This window comes from Berghia stephanieae, chromosome 3 (assembly GCF_034508935.2).
Source record: "Berghia stephanieae isolate SIO BIC M18660-M18661 chromosome 3, UCSD_Bste_1.3, whole genome shotgun sequence".
NCBI lineage: Eukaryota > Metazoa > Mollusca > Gastropoda > Nudibranchia > Aeolidiidae > Berghia > Berghia stephanieae.
In genome coordinates, this window is record NC_088362.1 from 50,924,815 (window position 1) to 50,941,463 (window position 16,649).

Genomic DNA, 16,649 nt, shown 5'->3' on the forward strand with positions numbered 1-16,649 from the left:
ATAAGTTATATGTTTTACACTAATATGACGTTATATGACGTTTCTGTATATTTTGTGACCATTTCTAAAATATATTGTGAGGCTATTGACGACATATAAAGATGTTAAAATAGTACTTTTTAAACTCTATTTAAACATATTTATATGGTAAATCTTGACATTTAAAGAACCTATCCGATGTTTTTTTTTCGCTTCAATTTGGGGAAAGATGAAATCAGTAATCCTGAGTGGGGTTCCTGATCTCCCATAGTGGGCAGGGCGGTACTTACTGTGTCTTCTATCCCCCTATATCTGTTTTCCAACATGCTTTCTGTCTTTGTCTTGGAATAAGATTTTTTTTGGTTTTATCCTTGTCCTGACCGGATACCCTGGCTGAGAAGGAAACACTCAAATGTATAGTTAGTTTTGGGAGATGATATTATTTTCTTTGTAAATCATCTCTCTGTTATGTACTGTATTATGTTTTGTTTACGTATTATATATGATTTGTAAGCATTTTAGTGTATCCCTCTTAGTGGGGACCTGTGCTTGTGTCTGGATGAGACTTTAGGTGATTTCAAACTAAGTATGTTGATAGTATGCTCTTGGAATCTACATAGTTTCCTATTTGAACCCCTTTGTCTTACCTTTTCTTTGGTGATTTATTTGTAATTCTGGAACTTTTTACTATCACATTTTCCCCCTTTTTACTGGCGCTGATATGACCTAAATGTGTTGCAAGGGCCGTAAAACCCTTAAAAACAAAACAAAACAAAACAAATCAGAAATATATCATAAAGATGCACATTTTACCATATTTGTTTACTAATTATCAATCTGGGGTGCACATTTTGGGGCTGGTCTCAGTCACCCCTAGTGGCCTTAGTCACCCCGTTCCACTGTATATGTTATATAATATGACGTGATATTGTATCGGGGCTATGTGGTCTAGTGGTATAACACTAGCTTTTGGATCGGAAGGTCCTGGGTTCGAGCCTCGCTCGGCATCATTGGAGAATGCTCTTTACTCACATTCTCTCACCGCACTCAGGTGTAAAACGAGTACCTGGCCGTTAACAGCTTTGTTTCTGTCCTAAAATATTGTAATACAGGCGTCATGTCCCGTCCTTCATATTGAATGTTGCTGTTGACCAGGGACCCATTGTAAAGCGCTTTGAGCACGTTTAGTGGATATTGCACTATATAAAAGCTAAAAAAAGGCTCAATATTGTAGATACGGAAAGCTGTCCGATAAATTCGTGAAAAAGAATCTTTGTCTATTTTTAAACGTTCGCTTAAAACATATGTTTCGTCTTTAGTAGATGATATGAGAAGCAAGATAGGTCTGTCTGGTTTATATTGTGTGTGTTGTGTGTGTATGTGTGTGTGTGTGTGCTTGTGTGTGTGTGTGTGTGAATGAGTATGTTTCAGCCAAAGTAATTTGTAATTTAAGCGCTTAGAGTCTGGTGTCTCGGAGCTATAGCGCTATATAAGTTTTCAGCATTATTATTATTATTATTATTATTATTATTATTATTATTATTATTATTATTATTATTATTATTATTATTATTATTATGTAATCAGTCCTTCGGAGTAATAATAATGAATAGAGTACATAATGGTGGTAAAGCTATATTAACAGTAGGATGCATGGGCAGATTCTTAGGATTATGGGATGTAAAAGAGCGATGATGTGCCATCTTTATTGTCGACCAGCATAATTTATTCAGGCTAGAATATAAAATGCCATCACTCTGGGGCCAGAAGATCAATTACACAAGGTATATATCCAGTTCTCCGGAAGAGTGGTTGTACACTTCCAATGAAATAGGAACCAGTTTTTTTTTTTGTCATCACACTTTTCTTCCTTATTCAGATTAGAACTAAAATGATAGTAAATACGATCCTTGATTTTTTTGTAATATAAGAAACTATATATTCTCTCCACCATAACGAACAGAAATATTAATGATGAACCCCACGTTTCATGTTTGTGACAATAAATTTAATTCCCGTCACCGAGTTTATCTCGACATAAAACCGCTTTGAGTCGATGGGTCACAATTAGAGAAAAGAGTAATTTCAATAGGTCTTGTATTTCATTAAGTCATAGCAAAAAAAAAAAAATAAAAAACCAAACCTCGAGACTGAAAAGTGCTCCTTTCAATTTTATCTTATATTGCGCACTCAGTTCCACTAAAGGCCTTCTTTCTAAACCTGAGCTTTTATATAGTGCAATATCCACTAAAACGTGCTCAAAGCGTTTTACAAGGGGTCCCTAGCAAACAGCAACACGTAACATGAAGGACGTGACATGACGCCTGTAGGCGATAATACATATTTTTCGGACAGAAACAACGCTGTTAACGGCCAGGTACTCATTTTACGCCTGAGTACGGTGAGAGTATGTGTGTAAGGAGCCTTTTCCAAGGACTCAACTATATGCCGAGCGAGGCAGGAATCCAAGTCCTTCCGATCCGAAATCAGTGTCATACCACAAGACCACATAGCCATTCAATTTCAATAAATCATTGTCGCTTCAGATGGTGTTACCAACACGTCTCTTTTCACATAAATAATTCTTTCCACGTTCTTATTTCTCTTGTTTTTTCATTTTAGTTTTTTTTTTCTTTCTTAAATTAAAAAAAAAATTGTTTTCTTACCCTTGAATAGTTCACCTGTTTTTAATAAAATTTCCTTTATTCATCCCATAAAGGAAATTTGTCTCTAGGGTCTATCCTAAGGGGAGACTGGAATAACCCAGGAGTCAGCCGCAGTGCAAATCGGAAAAAAAGCTGTGGCACGACATTCAACCAACTTGGCCTTCCCGGCCCAACTGAAGGCCGCTCACGTTTGTATTAAAATTCAGCTACTGAAAACATTGAGGTTTAATAATAGTCTTATAGAGCGCACGGTATCCTCAATCATGAGGCTCTTGGCGCTTTACATCAACACAAAATAAGATAGAAATTACATGACATCAAAAAAGAAATGTTTTCAAATTTCTTGAACACAGACAATGATTTGGACTCTCGGATGCTCTATGGAATGGTGTTCCATACAGACGGACCAACTGAGACAAGGACCTTCACACCTCTTTTGTACAAATGTGTGGGATAGCCAAACGGGAAGTGTCATTGGAGGAACGCAAAGATCGGGTTGTCGAATATTTCTTTAGGAGTTCTGTGGGGTTGGGAGGGTTAGTGTTTTCCAGACAACGATAAACTAGGACACATGCTTTGAATTTGTTCCTTTTCTCAACAGACAGCCAGTGTAATCTCGGAAGGAGAGGTGTGACAGAGTCAAGTTTCCGCCTTCGAAAGACCAATCTGGAAGCATTATCTTTGACCGTCTGAAGCCGCCGGAGCTAATATTCCCAGACACCAAACAACAAAGCATTACAGTAATCTAGCTTTGAAAATAAAAAAGAAACGACAAGCTTTTGGTAACATCCCCAGAAAGGAACTGTCATATAGAACCATTTTTTTTCAACTGACACATCAATGATTGGATCATTGTCTTAATTTGGTGGTCCATCGACAGTTCTGAGTCTAAAAATGCTCCAAGATTTTTGATCTTGTCAACAATATCTAATGACATCTCTCCTACTTTCAATTTCTTCTCGTTACAAACTCTTCTGATCCCTACATACATCTTCTCCGTTTTGTCGTCATTCAACATTAGTCTGTCCTACACATCCAATCCCTTATACCTAGTACACATTTTTTACATGCACTTATAACATTTTGTAGGTTTTTTCTACTTTCCGATCCAAACAACTGGTTGTCATCAGCATATTGGTGGTAGGACAGGCCAAAGCCCCTGATATATGTAGAGAACAAAAAACAGGTCCCTGTGGGACACCACATTCCAAAGGAATTTGATCGGACTTCAAAATATTTACAACCACAATTAATAAATACGATTTAAACCAACTGAGTGCGTATCGGAAATGCAGAACATTATTTTTAAACGTTTTAACAGTAGGTCGTATTCGATAGTGTCAAAAGTTGATGATAAATCAAGAAGGTTAAGAAGTGTGCAGGAACATTTATCGATGATTTGAAGAAGATCATTTACAGCCCGGACAAGAGCAGTTTGTTAATACCCCGTGGACTCAACACCAGATTGGAATATTATTACTAGACTATCGCATCTCATATCTAAAGTTTGTTTTATTCCCTTCATCGTTGGAGAAGATGTAAATATTAGCTCACATTCATGATCACTTCATTTCAAAAGGATCACTGTCCATTCTTCATTCTTCTGGATTATTTTTTCACACATTTATTGGATTTATTTCAACTGAAACATTAAATTTCACATCCATTTTTATTCCACTCGTGTTTTTTTATGCACCAACTTTTATGCGTTGTTTAATATTCCGCTCAATTTGGCACTCATTAGTGGCCTAGCAAACATTGCAAGATCTTAATACAGAAAGGACGTGCCGAATACTTCTCTGCCGTCGATTTTGTTTTCACTGATATTTTTGTTGTTAGTTGAATAAGGAATATGAGCCCGAAACATTCCGTGTCTGGTATTTTATTCTTTTTCTTTAAGCTATTATATTCCTTTTTGTTTACTACTGTTTCGAGATTGCTTGCTACCTTTTGAATAGGACACTAGTTTATCGCAAAGTATTTTCCGCAGATCTAACAGACCCAGTTACCCAATCATTGCTGAGTGAACAGGGCAGGAGGGGGGGGGGGGGGGCGCAGAAGAAAAGCTCGATTTCACTCGAGATTGATCTCGGTCCCTTCGAGTGTGAAGTGAGTACTCTACCAACTAAGCTATCGGGAAAACCACTTATATAAATTGAGCTTAAATTTTAATTTTTAGTATCATCTTGGGACCGACATGTCGAGGGTTCGAGTTGGGTCCTTGAAAAAAGCTCTTTACTCATATTGTCGCACTGTACTCAGGTGTAAAATGAGTACCTGGTCGTCAACACCGTTGTCTCTGTCCGAAAAAAAAGGTAATATCTCCTAACACGAAACATTTTTCGTCCTTCATGTTTAGTGTTGCTGTTGGCTAGGTCTCCTTGTAAAACGCGTTGAGCATGTTTAGTGGATATTGCACTATATAAATGCTCAGACTTTATATACGTTTCTCTACAACTTTGATACGCGGAGAACGATGTATAAACATAGGTTAGCGGGTGGTTGGATGGGAGCATCACCCTTGAATCATATACCTATGATGTTCGCATGGGTGTACGATCCGATAGTGATGTCGTTTCTTCTTCTCTTTACTAGCCTATCCTGCTTCTTTGGTTTGTGATTGTATTTTTGACAGGGGATATTTTTTTTCTGTAAATCTTCTGCCTGTTTGTTCTTGGTTATTTATAATTTAGCTTATGATATCTTTAGGTTATGATTTTGATTTACATTTGTACTATTTTTGTTAGATTGCTTGTTTTTTTTCTGTTTCAGCGGTCTCTCATATAACCTCAATTGTGTTGGAAGAGACCTAAAGCAACAAACAAACAAAAAAAAACATAGGTTGAGAAACTTATTACTTTGTAATTGAATTCAATAGTCTGATGTCACGTCGCCCAGCAACGGCGGCCATCGTGGTTCTGAACAAAGAAAATCGGTACTTTTTATTCTTCATACTGGCGAGAACTTTTCATATGTCATGTGATAAGAATGTGTAAAAGTCCCTCTGGATACGCTTTTATGCTCGTCTGAGAAATATTTCATGAGGCCATCCTCCATTGTTCCCATAGTTTAGAGCCAGTTACTAAGTTACCATGCGTCATTACGAGGGAAGTCACGACTGTTGAAGCGTATTATTACTCTAAAATATAATTTGACATCCTATCGTCTATATAGGAATATGCTTATGAGTTGGTAATAGCACACGGTATTGATGATTTTTTGAAAGAATATAAGCAATAGATTATATAGATTATAGATTCTAATTAGATGAATAGCGAGCGCTAATCTCTAATGTAGACATCAGATATCTGATCAGTGGATTGATGAAAAAGTTACTTCAGAGGTTTGATCAAAAGGCTATTTGGCGATTAAATAGCGTGCTGATTTTATCGATTTTACTTCTGTTTCGTCAAATCCCATCGAAAACAGACGCTATCATATTTCCACACGTGGGTTGTGGGTCAACGTCCGGTTCGCGTATATGACTAGGGAATTTGAGTACTTACATTGAATCGATACCAGTTAGTGGTTCCTATAGAACAGTAAAGTTGATGCCCCAAACGTAAACAAAGGTCGAGAAGCACATGGCAAACCACATGTTCCTGTCTTGACAGCTCACGTTCCAATGTAAATAATAGAAAGAAAATAACCTTTAAAATTTGGCTGTTAGGTGGCAAAAGAAACACATATTCATAAATACTCGATCATGCATCAAATAATGTCTAGATATGGATATTTTATGGAACAAAAGGTAAAATTTATCAAAAGTTACGTCTATCTATTTTTAGACCAGAGCAAATTATTGCGCTGGTATGAACAAAACGAGAATTATTCGGAGCCTGATTTTCATAATAATTTAGTCTTATATTATTATTTCTGCAACTGTTAGATTTTATGTAAACATATTTTCAATACTGAAAGTGTATTGCCTACAACTCAAACTACAAAATTGGGAGACCTATATTGTGCGTAAATTATTCCGGTCCCTAACGGAAATCACTAGCAACTTGTTATTGTTTACGTTTGGGGCATCAACTTTACTGTTCTATTATATTGAATACAATCATTTTCTTAATTCAGCTCTTAAAATTTGGGAAAATGTATTGCCTTCTAAGACAATAGAAATTGAGTTCAAAATTTATTCAAAATTTGAATGCCCTGAATGCCTAATCGAGTGTTATACCACACGATATAGTATAGAGCAGTAAACTAATATTCTAAAACCCATGTATTTTGCAGAGTTCTAAAGTGTGCTGTGGATAATCATTTCTCTTTCTGGCCAGTTCCAATTATTAATCACTTAATTTTTCCTCAATTCTTAAATGGATTTGTTATGAAGAAAACCTCATTTTAAAATGTCCCATTGGAAACAAATCTATGGCAGCTGTGAGAGTTGATGTCACATTATAATATTTATTTTTTAATGTGTCAATCTGGTATTAAGTCGAAATGAACTCGGCTCTACAAATAAAATAGATTTAGTTCTAAATGAAGTTGAAGAGAATCAGGAACTAAAAACAAACCAAACGCGCTCTTCTTAATAACATTTTTGAAGAGTTTAACTCACATTTTATAAGTTACCGTAGAATAGGATGACTAAGACCGGTTGGGGTGATTGAGACCAACCCCTAAATGCTCCCCCCCCCCTCTGGATAAAAAAACAATAAACAACTATGGTAGAATTTCCACCATTTGGTAGATTTCACCCTCAGTGGCCATGGCCCCCAAAACATCATCATATGATATATCTTTACATTGAAATATTCTTCTTTTTAAGAGTTTGGAAATGACATTGCTTTCTGGAGGGTGTAACCCACAGCGTTTAATATGGCACTGCCTTTGTATGACTCTCAAATTACGAGAATTGCATTTTCAAGATTATGCAATTCAAGTTGTAGATAAGGTCATTTAAATCGATCGATATTTGTAGGACGAGTTCTCCGGTCAACATTTTAAATACGTGTCTTTCCAGAGTACGGCAGTTTACTGGTGAAACCGCTTACAACTTGAATTGCATAATCTTTAAAATGCAATTCTCGTAATTGGATACAATAACCTGATGTCACGTCGCCCAGCAACGGCGGCCATCGTGGTTCTAAACAAATAAAATCGGTACTTATTATTCTTCATGCTGGCGAGAACTTTTCATGTCTTCTGATCAGAATGTATAAAAGTCAAAACATGATCTTATTTATAATGTTTTTCTCATCTGGAGAAATATTTCATAAGGGCGTCCGCCATTGTTCCGATAGTTAAGAGCCAGGTACTAAGTTATCATTCGTCATTACGAGGGAGGTGACGTCATGACTGTTGAAGAGTATTTGATTCATACAAAGGCAATGTCATATTAAACGCTGTAGATTACACCCTCGAGAAAGCAGTGTCATTTCCAAACTCTTAAAAAGACGATTATTTGATTATACAAGACGTATGTTCAAGGCTAATTTATACATTGTGTGAGTTTAAGAAAAATGCTCAACCAATGGTTGGGCAGAAGGTTACTTGCTGTGTCTTCTATCCCCTTATATCCGTTCTGTTTGCCGAGTTGCTTTCTGTCTTTGCCTTGGAATGGGATTTCTTTTGTCCTGGACCTTGCCGAAGTCTTTAGCCAAGAGGGAAATAGTCAAATAGTTAGTAGCTGTTTTGGGAGATACATATGTTCCCTATTTGAACCAGTCTCCTTTATCTTTCTTATTCTTGGGTACCTTTATTTATATTTTTTTTTTCAATATCCCATATATATCCTTTTTAGTAGAGAAAAATTGACCTAAATGTGACGCAAGCGCAATAACAACTGTAAAAAGAAAAACAGGAAAATATGCCCACGGGCTCTACATTCAAGAAAAAACAAAACAAAACAAAACAAAAACACCAAAACAACAAAACATAACCTCGTAGGCTGTTTTAGGGGGATTTTTTACATTGTACTTTTTCTTACTTTTGTATGCACTGATTCATACATACTTTTTCAGATCTTTATCTCACACCAGTGCCTGCTCCCTAATTCGTCACATTTTTTCGTAACAGGATAATCTGTCACATCTGCGAAAAATGACGTTGGATTCGATTGAGAAAAAAAATGATGATAATATATTAATATATACAGAAGAGGACAAAATTACAGACAAATCGAACAAGGAAAACGTAGATAATCCAGAAAAATGTAAGTACCTTTTTTTGTGCTCAGACATTTGTATTTCACTCCTTCTTCTTCTTCTTCTTCTTCTTCTTCTTCTTCTTCTTCTTCTTCTTCTTCTTCTTCTTCTTCTTCTTCTTCTTCTTCTTCTTCTTCTTCTTTCTTCTTCTTCTTCTTCTTCTTCTTCTTCTTCTTCTTCTTCTTCTTCTTCTTCTTCTTCTTCTTCTTCTTCTTCTTCTTCTTCTTCTTCTTCTTCTTCTTCTTCTTCTTCTTTTTTTCTTCTTCTTCTCTTCTTCTTCTTCTTCTTCTTCTTCTTCTTCTTCTCTTCTTCTTCTTCTTCTTCTTCTTCTTCTTTCTTCTTCTCTTCTTCTTCTTTCTTCTCTTCTTCTTCTTCTTCTTCTTCTTTCTTCTTCTCTCTTTTCTTCTTCCTTTTTCTTCTTTCTTCTTCTTTCTTCTTCTTCTTTCTTCTTCTTCTTCTTTCTCTCTTCTTTCTTTCTTCTTCTTCTTCTTCTTCTTTTCTTCTTCTTCTTCTTCTTCTTCTTCTTCTTCTTTTCTCTTCTTCTTCTTCTTCTTCTTCTTCTTCTTTCTTCTTCTTCTTCTTCTTCTTCTTCTTCTTCTTCTTCTTCTTCTTCTTCTTCTTCTCTTCTTCTTCTTCTTCTTCTTCTTCTTCTTCTTTCTTCTTTCTTCTTTCTTCTTCTTTCTTCTTCTTCTTTCTTCTCTTCTTCTTCTTCCTTTCTTCTTCTTCTTTCTTCTTCTCTTCTTCTTTCTCTTCTTCTTCTTTTCTTCTTCTTCTTCTTCTTCTTCTTCTTCTTCTTCTTTTCTTCTTCTCTTCTTCTTCTTCTCTTCTTCTTCTTTTCTTCTCTTCTTCCTTCTTCTTCTTCTCTTTCTTCTCTTCTCTTCTTCTTCTTCTCTTCTTCTTTCTTCCTTCTCTCTCTTCTTCTCTTCTTCTTTCTTCTTCTTCTTTCTTCTCTTCTTCTTCTTCTTCCTTCTTCTTCTTCTTCTTCTTCTTCTTTTCTTCTTCTTCTTTCTTCTTCTTCTTCTTCTTCTTCTTCTTCTTTTCTCTTCTTCTTCCTTCTTCTTCTTCTTCTTCTTCTTCTTCTCCTTCTCTTCTTCTCTTCTTCTTCTTCTTCTTCTTTCTCTTCTTCTCTTTCTTCTTCTTTCTCTTCTTCTTCTTCTTCTTCTTCCTCCTCTCCTTCCTCCTTCTCCTTCCTCCTTCTCCTTCCTCCTTCTCCTTCCTCCTTCTCCTTCCTCCTTCTCCTTCTTCCTTCTTCCTTTTCCTCATCTTCTCGCCCCCTCCCCCTCCTCTTCCTCCCCCTCCTCCTCCTCCTCCACCTCAGAAAGTGGGAGGCATACCACAAGACCGCAGCACACAAGCCTCCTAAACTATGAAACAATATCCTGAGAAGTTGAATTATAGATAGTATGCGCTTGGCTAAGAAGCTCACAACAATGCCATCCGGAAGTAAAACGGACCAACACACAAAACTGTATGTAATATTAAACGTTTATAGTTTGGTTAATACAGTTCAGTGAGCATTACTCATAAACGCGGATGGCAAAAAAAAATAACAAAGACCTGAGTGACGTCAACTTCGAACTATCTATAGGAATTACATACAAATCAAACGAGAAACGTTTGAACCTTTCTAAATTTTGATGTAGACAATTATTTTTCTACCTATAAACGCACGTGATACACTCGTTAATCGAGACTAGTGTTATGTCAAGATAGAATAGGTAAAGATATTAAGGGGCAGCGTGGCTCAGCGGTACGGTCTTTGCTTCGTACCCGAAAGGTACCGAGTTCAATCACCCGCCGCTGCGCTGTGGCCTTGAGCAAGTCACCTCGCTGACGCCTGGGTTATTCCAGTCTTCCCTTGGGAATAGACCCTGAAGACAAATTTCCCCTTGGTGATGGATAAATGGGATTTTATTTTATTAAAATTTTTTTTGTGAAATATTAAATTCGAAATAATCATATTTATAAAATTGTGAAGTTTATTTTTCAGTTAGAAATATCATACTACGCGGAGTCCCAGGTTTGAGATATTTTGCTAAGATTAGGGTAATTTAAATCGATTGATATTTGAAGGAAGAGTTTTCTTGACAAATTTGTAAATATGAGTTTTTTTACACAGTATGGTTAAATAGTCCAGAATTAAGAGTACTTTAGTCACATGAAGTTAGTTTTTGAGAAAATAGAGATTAAAGCTTGGATTCAGATGTAGAGAATGGTACAAAAAATAAAATAAAATAAATGAAAAGGGAAAAATCGAGATTGTATTACTAGCCGACAAGTATTCCTTCAGAGCCGGAGTTTATCCCGGTTTCCATAGCGCGAAACGGACAATCGCAATTTCTTGCTACCCTTTGGACAGGACACCAGTCTATCGCAAAGTACATTCCGCCAGATCTAACAGACACAGCTACCCAGTCACTGCTGGGTAGAAGGGGGGGGGGTGGTCAGAAAAAATCATCTCAACTGCACCCGACATCGATCACGGTCACTTTGCGTTTGACGCGAGTGCTCTATCAACTGAGCTATAGGGACCTCCTCTAGTCTACAAGAAGTGCCAAATACTTTTCCGCCGTCTGCCTAGATTTTACGTGATGTAATAATGTTTTTATTGTTTTTTTTATTGTCTGAAGAAGGGGTATGAGCCTCGTTTCCTTTATTGTCCTTTAAATTAATGTTCAATACTTTCTTTACAGTCCACAGCTTCTAGCAGGTTAGTATTACTCTAATAAAATTAAGGCATTCAGATAAAGGACTGAGATTATACTTATTATAAAAGCAATTGGATTCAATAGTCTGATGACACGTCGCCCAGCTTCGGCGAGCAACGTGGTTCTAAACAAAGAAAATTGGTACTTTTTATTCTTCATGCTGGCAAGAACTTTTTCATATGTCATGTGATCAGAATGTATAAAAGTCAAAACATGATCATATTTATAATGTTTTTCTCCTCTGGACACACTTTTATCGGAGAAATATTTCACAAGGGCGTCCGCCATTGTTCCGAAAGTTTAGAGCCAGTTACTAAGTTACTATGCGTCATTACGAGGGAAGTGACGTCATGACTGTAGAAGCCAATTAGTGAGTCAACTAAGGTGCTTTTTCCTTAAGTTCGTCACAAGTCAACTGAAACATCATGAAAAATGTGACTGAAGTTCTTTTAGTACTTGTGCTTTTAATTTCTCTACTGTTTTATAATTTAGACTTTATCTAATCTTTGACTCTCTCCTTACTGATCATTTTCAGTATTCTCCCAAAATGGCAGGCTTACCCAGCAGAAAAATGTTTTAAATCACAAACAATCTCTCTACAAAACAACTTTATGTCTTATTAATTAAACAAAGATCATTCTTCAAAGTTTGTAATGTACAAAATAAATCTGAATTTTTAAAAATGTATATTGTATCGAAACAAATGTGACGATTTTGATGCAGGTAGGGAAAGGGTTAAAGTCACCATTGCCATCTCGTCATAATATCGGTATGGGATGGACTGTTAAACGATAAAGTCATCTACATCTTCACTCTGAGAGGGACATTTTACTATATTTCTCTGGTGGGGCCCCAAAAGTATGGAACAAATTAGGTTAACAAATCAAAGACGCCCCTGAACTCAGTAATTTTAGGAAACTTTTGAAAACATTTCTATTTAGTAGTATTAGTATTTATTGCGTTTTGTGTTACCTATTGTCTTTGTATGTGTAGAGCCTTAGAGCACTTTGTAGATTCTGTGCGCTGTAAACATTAATTGTTATAATTATTACATTATTGCATTACATCCCACCAGTACCATTATGGAGATCATGTCGACTGTTTGTGACCATACTTGGAGCTTTGGTCATGAGTACGTCCATTGCTAGTCAGGCCAGCATGACTTCAGCCATGGTCTGCATGCTGAAAGATGATAACGAAGATAACATTCTCAGTCACCACCGTCAGAAGATGAATTCAGGCAATCCTGACAGTAATAGCATTTTCCTGAAAAACGGCACTGCTTTTGACGTAGTCACATCAGGAAATGAAAGTGGTAATGAGGTAATTGGTGAAAAGAGGATTCTTTCATTTGTTTGTATTGAATAAACGATTTTAAAATATTTTTTTTCTAACCTCAGGAGTGAGGGACATGTTTGTAGTCATTTTGTTAGTTTAGTTTTATCTTCATCTTATACATACAATAAGAAACATAGGCACAGGGATATTGACCTTAAAACAAGATCACTAGCTAAACAAATAAAGAAATACATAAATAACTAATTAACTAACTAAATAAATAAATTATTAAATAAATAAATAAATAAATAAATAAATAAATAAATAAATAGATTTTTTAAAAACCTGGATTTAATATGACTTAATAAATCTTTAGTATTATAATATTATGATTAAACGAGTTATTTTTATCGTGCATTTGCATGTAGTAGCCCTCTTAAAGGTGATTCATCTTAACTATACCATATCTCTCATTCGTCTTTAATGTTTCAGTCATCGTGTTTAGTTGACAAAAGAGAAACCAGAAACCTTCACATTATGTTTATCGTTATTCAAATTGAAGCGTCCAATCCCCAATCCGTTTGTCTATTGTTATTTATTTCTTCGAGCTTGAAGCAGCGACATTTGCATTGTGTCGTGATGCGAGTTTTAGGTGATCCCAAACCAAGCAATTAATGGTTTTCTTTTTGAATATAAGTCTATTCCCTTTTTTTTTGAGACAGTCCAGTTTGTCTTACTTTGTTTCGGGTATATTTAATTGTATATTTATATTTTTTCAACAATCCAATCGTCTTCCTTTTTGACCCCCCCCCCCCCCCAACAAACAAATAAACAAAGCAAGACAAGAACAACACCCCCCCCCCCCCAAAAAAAAAAAAAAAAACCAACAACAAAACAACAAAACAACAAACATTGGAAAGAGCAGTGAAGAGTAAGTTAGGACAAGTTATTCAAATATGATCAAGAAAATCTGTCTTGTCATGAAACTTGGAAAAAAATCAACCCAATTAAAAGTCATGAGCTAATATGATGGAATTTTTTTATAAGAGCAGTTGCCAAATCGAACACGAATAAGTGAAATAATAAAGTATTCGTGAATAATTCTTCGATGTTTACTTTTGACATGTTGCGCAAAATGTAACGAATTACTACTTTGTTGACATCCTTATAATATATATATATATATATATATATATATATATATATATATATATATATATATATATATATATAATATGTAATAATAATAATAATAATAATAATAATAATAATAATAATATAATAATAATAATAATAATAATAATAATAATGCACATTTATATTGCACAACCTATCCCCCTGGTTGGAGGCTCTGGGCGCGCGCGCGCGCACACACACACACATACACCACACACATATATATATAATATATATATATATATATATATAAATATACACATATATAATATTACAACTCCAGAAGTACACACCGTTTTAACTATAAAACATCCCCCCTTTTATTTACACACATTGATGTATGTATCAAGTGATATCAATGTATTTTATTTTATTTTTTTATATTTTAGGGTTGGAAATTTTCATGGGATTCCCAGACCCAAGGCTGGGTGGTTTCTTCATTCTTCTTTGGTTACTTTTTTATGCAGATTCCCTCTGGAATAATCGTTACAAGGTGGGTAATGTTAAGTAATCGAATACTATCATGTGCCCGACTTTTTAAATAAGGACCAGGGCCATTCATACCGGTACTGTCAACTTTCAAAATGGATCACATCTACAAGTGAATAATGAACCCTTTGATAATACTTCCCTCTCACATAATTTCTAATCCAAATCAGGTTGGGTCCAAAAGGTGTGATGACATTTGGGCTGATCACAACTGGAATTCTGCATCTCTTGAGTATCCCTACAGCCATTTGGAGCCTTCCGGTGTTGTACACTGTAAGAACTGTGGCAGGTCTGACCTGTGTAAGTTGCATAGTCGGTTGCACTTGTAATTTACTCATATTTTGTAAAACAAAACAAAAAGAAAAACAAAAATAGAAAAGACACGTAGTCAATATTGAATTATCATCATCATCATCATCATCATCATCATCATCATCATCATCATCATCATCATCATCATCATCATCATCATCATCATCATCATCATCGTCATTATTTGTTGTTGTTGTTGTTGTTGTAGTTGTAAGAGTTGGAGTTGTAAGAGTTGTAGTTGTAGTAGTTGGAGTTGTAGTAGTTGGAATTGTTGTTGGAGTTGAAAGATTCAACTATTATTATACACATACAGACCCTAGTATAAGAAATGACAAGTTCTAATCCCAATAACAATCCGGTAGCTTGACCTTTGACAGCAAGGGTTCGATTTTACTCCGAGTTGGCATTATACTTACCATCATTACAAAGAGGGTAGTAACTGAGATGCAACTTGAACTTTCAACGATTCGGGTTTAGCTAGAAGGCAGAGATTTGTCGCGCTTATCGCCCTCTTGGTCAGGTTAAAGTAAAATAGACACCCAGTCGTTTGGATTAATAAGTAAAGCGCACGACAAGAGAGTTTCGTTTATCTCTTTATTGAATCCTTTTTTTTCTTACCCCGCAATAATTGCTTTGTCTGCCAACGATTCGGGCTGTCACAGATATATCGGGCTACCCCACATTGGAGACTGACTCCGACGGTCCGGCACTGCTGTCTTCTTCCGTCTTCCGGAAAAAGACGTCGGGCACGGACCAATTACTAAGAATAAAGAGAAGAGCCGCTAGACCTACCCGTACCAAGTTAGAAAAAAAAACAACAAAAAAAAAACGACAGAGGACGTCGGGCGCTTGGTATGGGTAGGTCTAGGGGCTCTTCTATTTGTTCTTAGTATTTTGTACGTGCCCGACGTCTTTATCCGGAAGACGGCAGAGGACGGCAGTCGTCGGAGAAGGTCTCCGGTGTGGGTTAGCCATAACGCACCTTCACATAGCTTTAAGCCAGAGATTCGTCACAATAACCGCTCTCTTGGAGCCCCGCCGTAACGGCTAATACGTAAAGCGCATGACATGAGAGTTTCGCCTATTTATTGATATCATTAATTTTTTTTCTTTCACAGGGTTTCATGTTCTCCGGAATATTTGCTTTGGTTGCCAACTGGTGTCCTCGCCAAGAGACCAGTGTGATGTTTGCTTTGCCTTGTCTAGGTGAGTGACTGGGTGGGAGGTTAGTCGGGGCTTCTGGTAGAGTCTTATATTGTAATTTTTTCTGGTGGCTTTCTGACTTTTTTCATTTAAATGAGACACCATGGTTTTTCGAAAACGGTGTTGAAATCCTATATGTTATATTTTTGTTCTTAATATATAATGATATGTAGGCATTTGGATCCCGTGTTTTGGTTTGGCTGAGACTTTTAAGTGATATCAAACACAAGCACACTGATTGTATGCTCTTTGAATCTTCCCCTGTTACCTATTTGACCATTCCTCTTTGCCTTACCTTTACTCGTGTGCTTTTAATTATAAATCTAGAACTTTCTGACGAGCCATTTTTTACTTATCACTGGTGCTGAAATGACCTCAATTTGTAGCAAGCGCGGAAAACCTTTAAAACATGAAAACAAACATAATAGGGATATTTTACCGGAAATTATAATCACATGATGATGAATCTTGTATATTTTAACTCTATTAGGGATAGGTTCAATGGATCTTATTTTGGGGGCAGGGGGGGGGGGGGTTAAGCTTTTTTGGCGGGTTAATCTGTATTTCGAGACTTTTATTTTTTTAAGCAAAATGGATGTATCTTTAGTAAATTTATAAAACTAGTGGGAAATCCTCAATATTTGCGGATAAATAAAGGCTTTTATGAAAAGGCACTCATCTAT

At 36.0% G+C, this 16,649-nt stretch overlaps 1 protein-coding gene across 1 annotated transcript in view; it reads left to right on the forward strand.

The window, feature by feature from the left end:
• The window catches only part of LOC144969273 (sodium-dependent phosphate transport protein 3-like), a 35,494-nt gene that overhangs the window by 17,660 nt on the left and 1,185 nt on the right, over positions 1 to 16,649 (forward strand). Inside the window, exons 2-6 of the mRNA XM_078908385.1 lie at positions 8,618 to 8,808; positions 12,584 to 12,831; positions 14,352 to 14,455; positions 14,622 to 14,751; positions 15,882 to 15,969. Coding sequence (XP_078764511.1) covers positions 8,697 to 8,808; positions 12,584 to 12,831; positions 14,352 to 14,455; positions 14,622 to 14,751; positions 15,882 to 15,969 — 682 coding nt within the window. The 5' untranslated portion in view covers positions 8,618 to 8,696. The remainder of the gene's footprint in view (positions 1 to 8,617; positions 8,809 to 12,583; positions 12,832 to 14,351; positions 14,456 to 14,621; positions 14,752 to 15,881; positions 15,970 to 16,649) is intronic.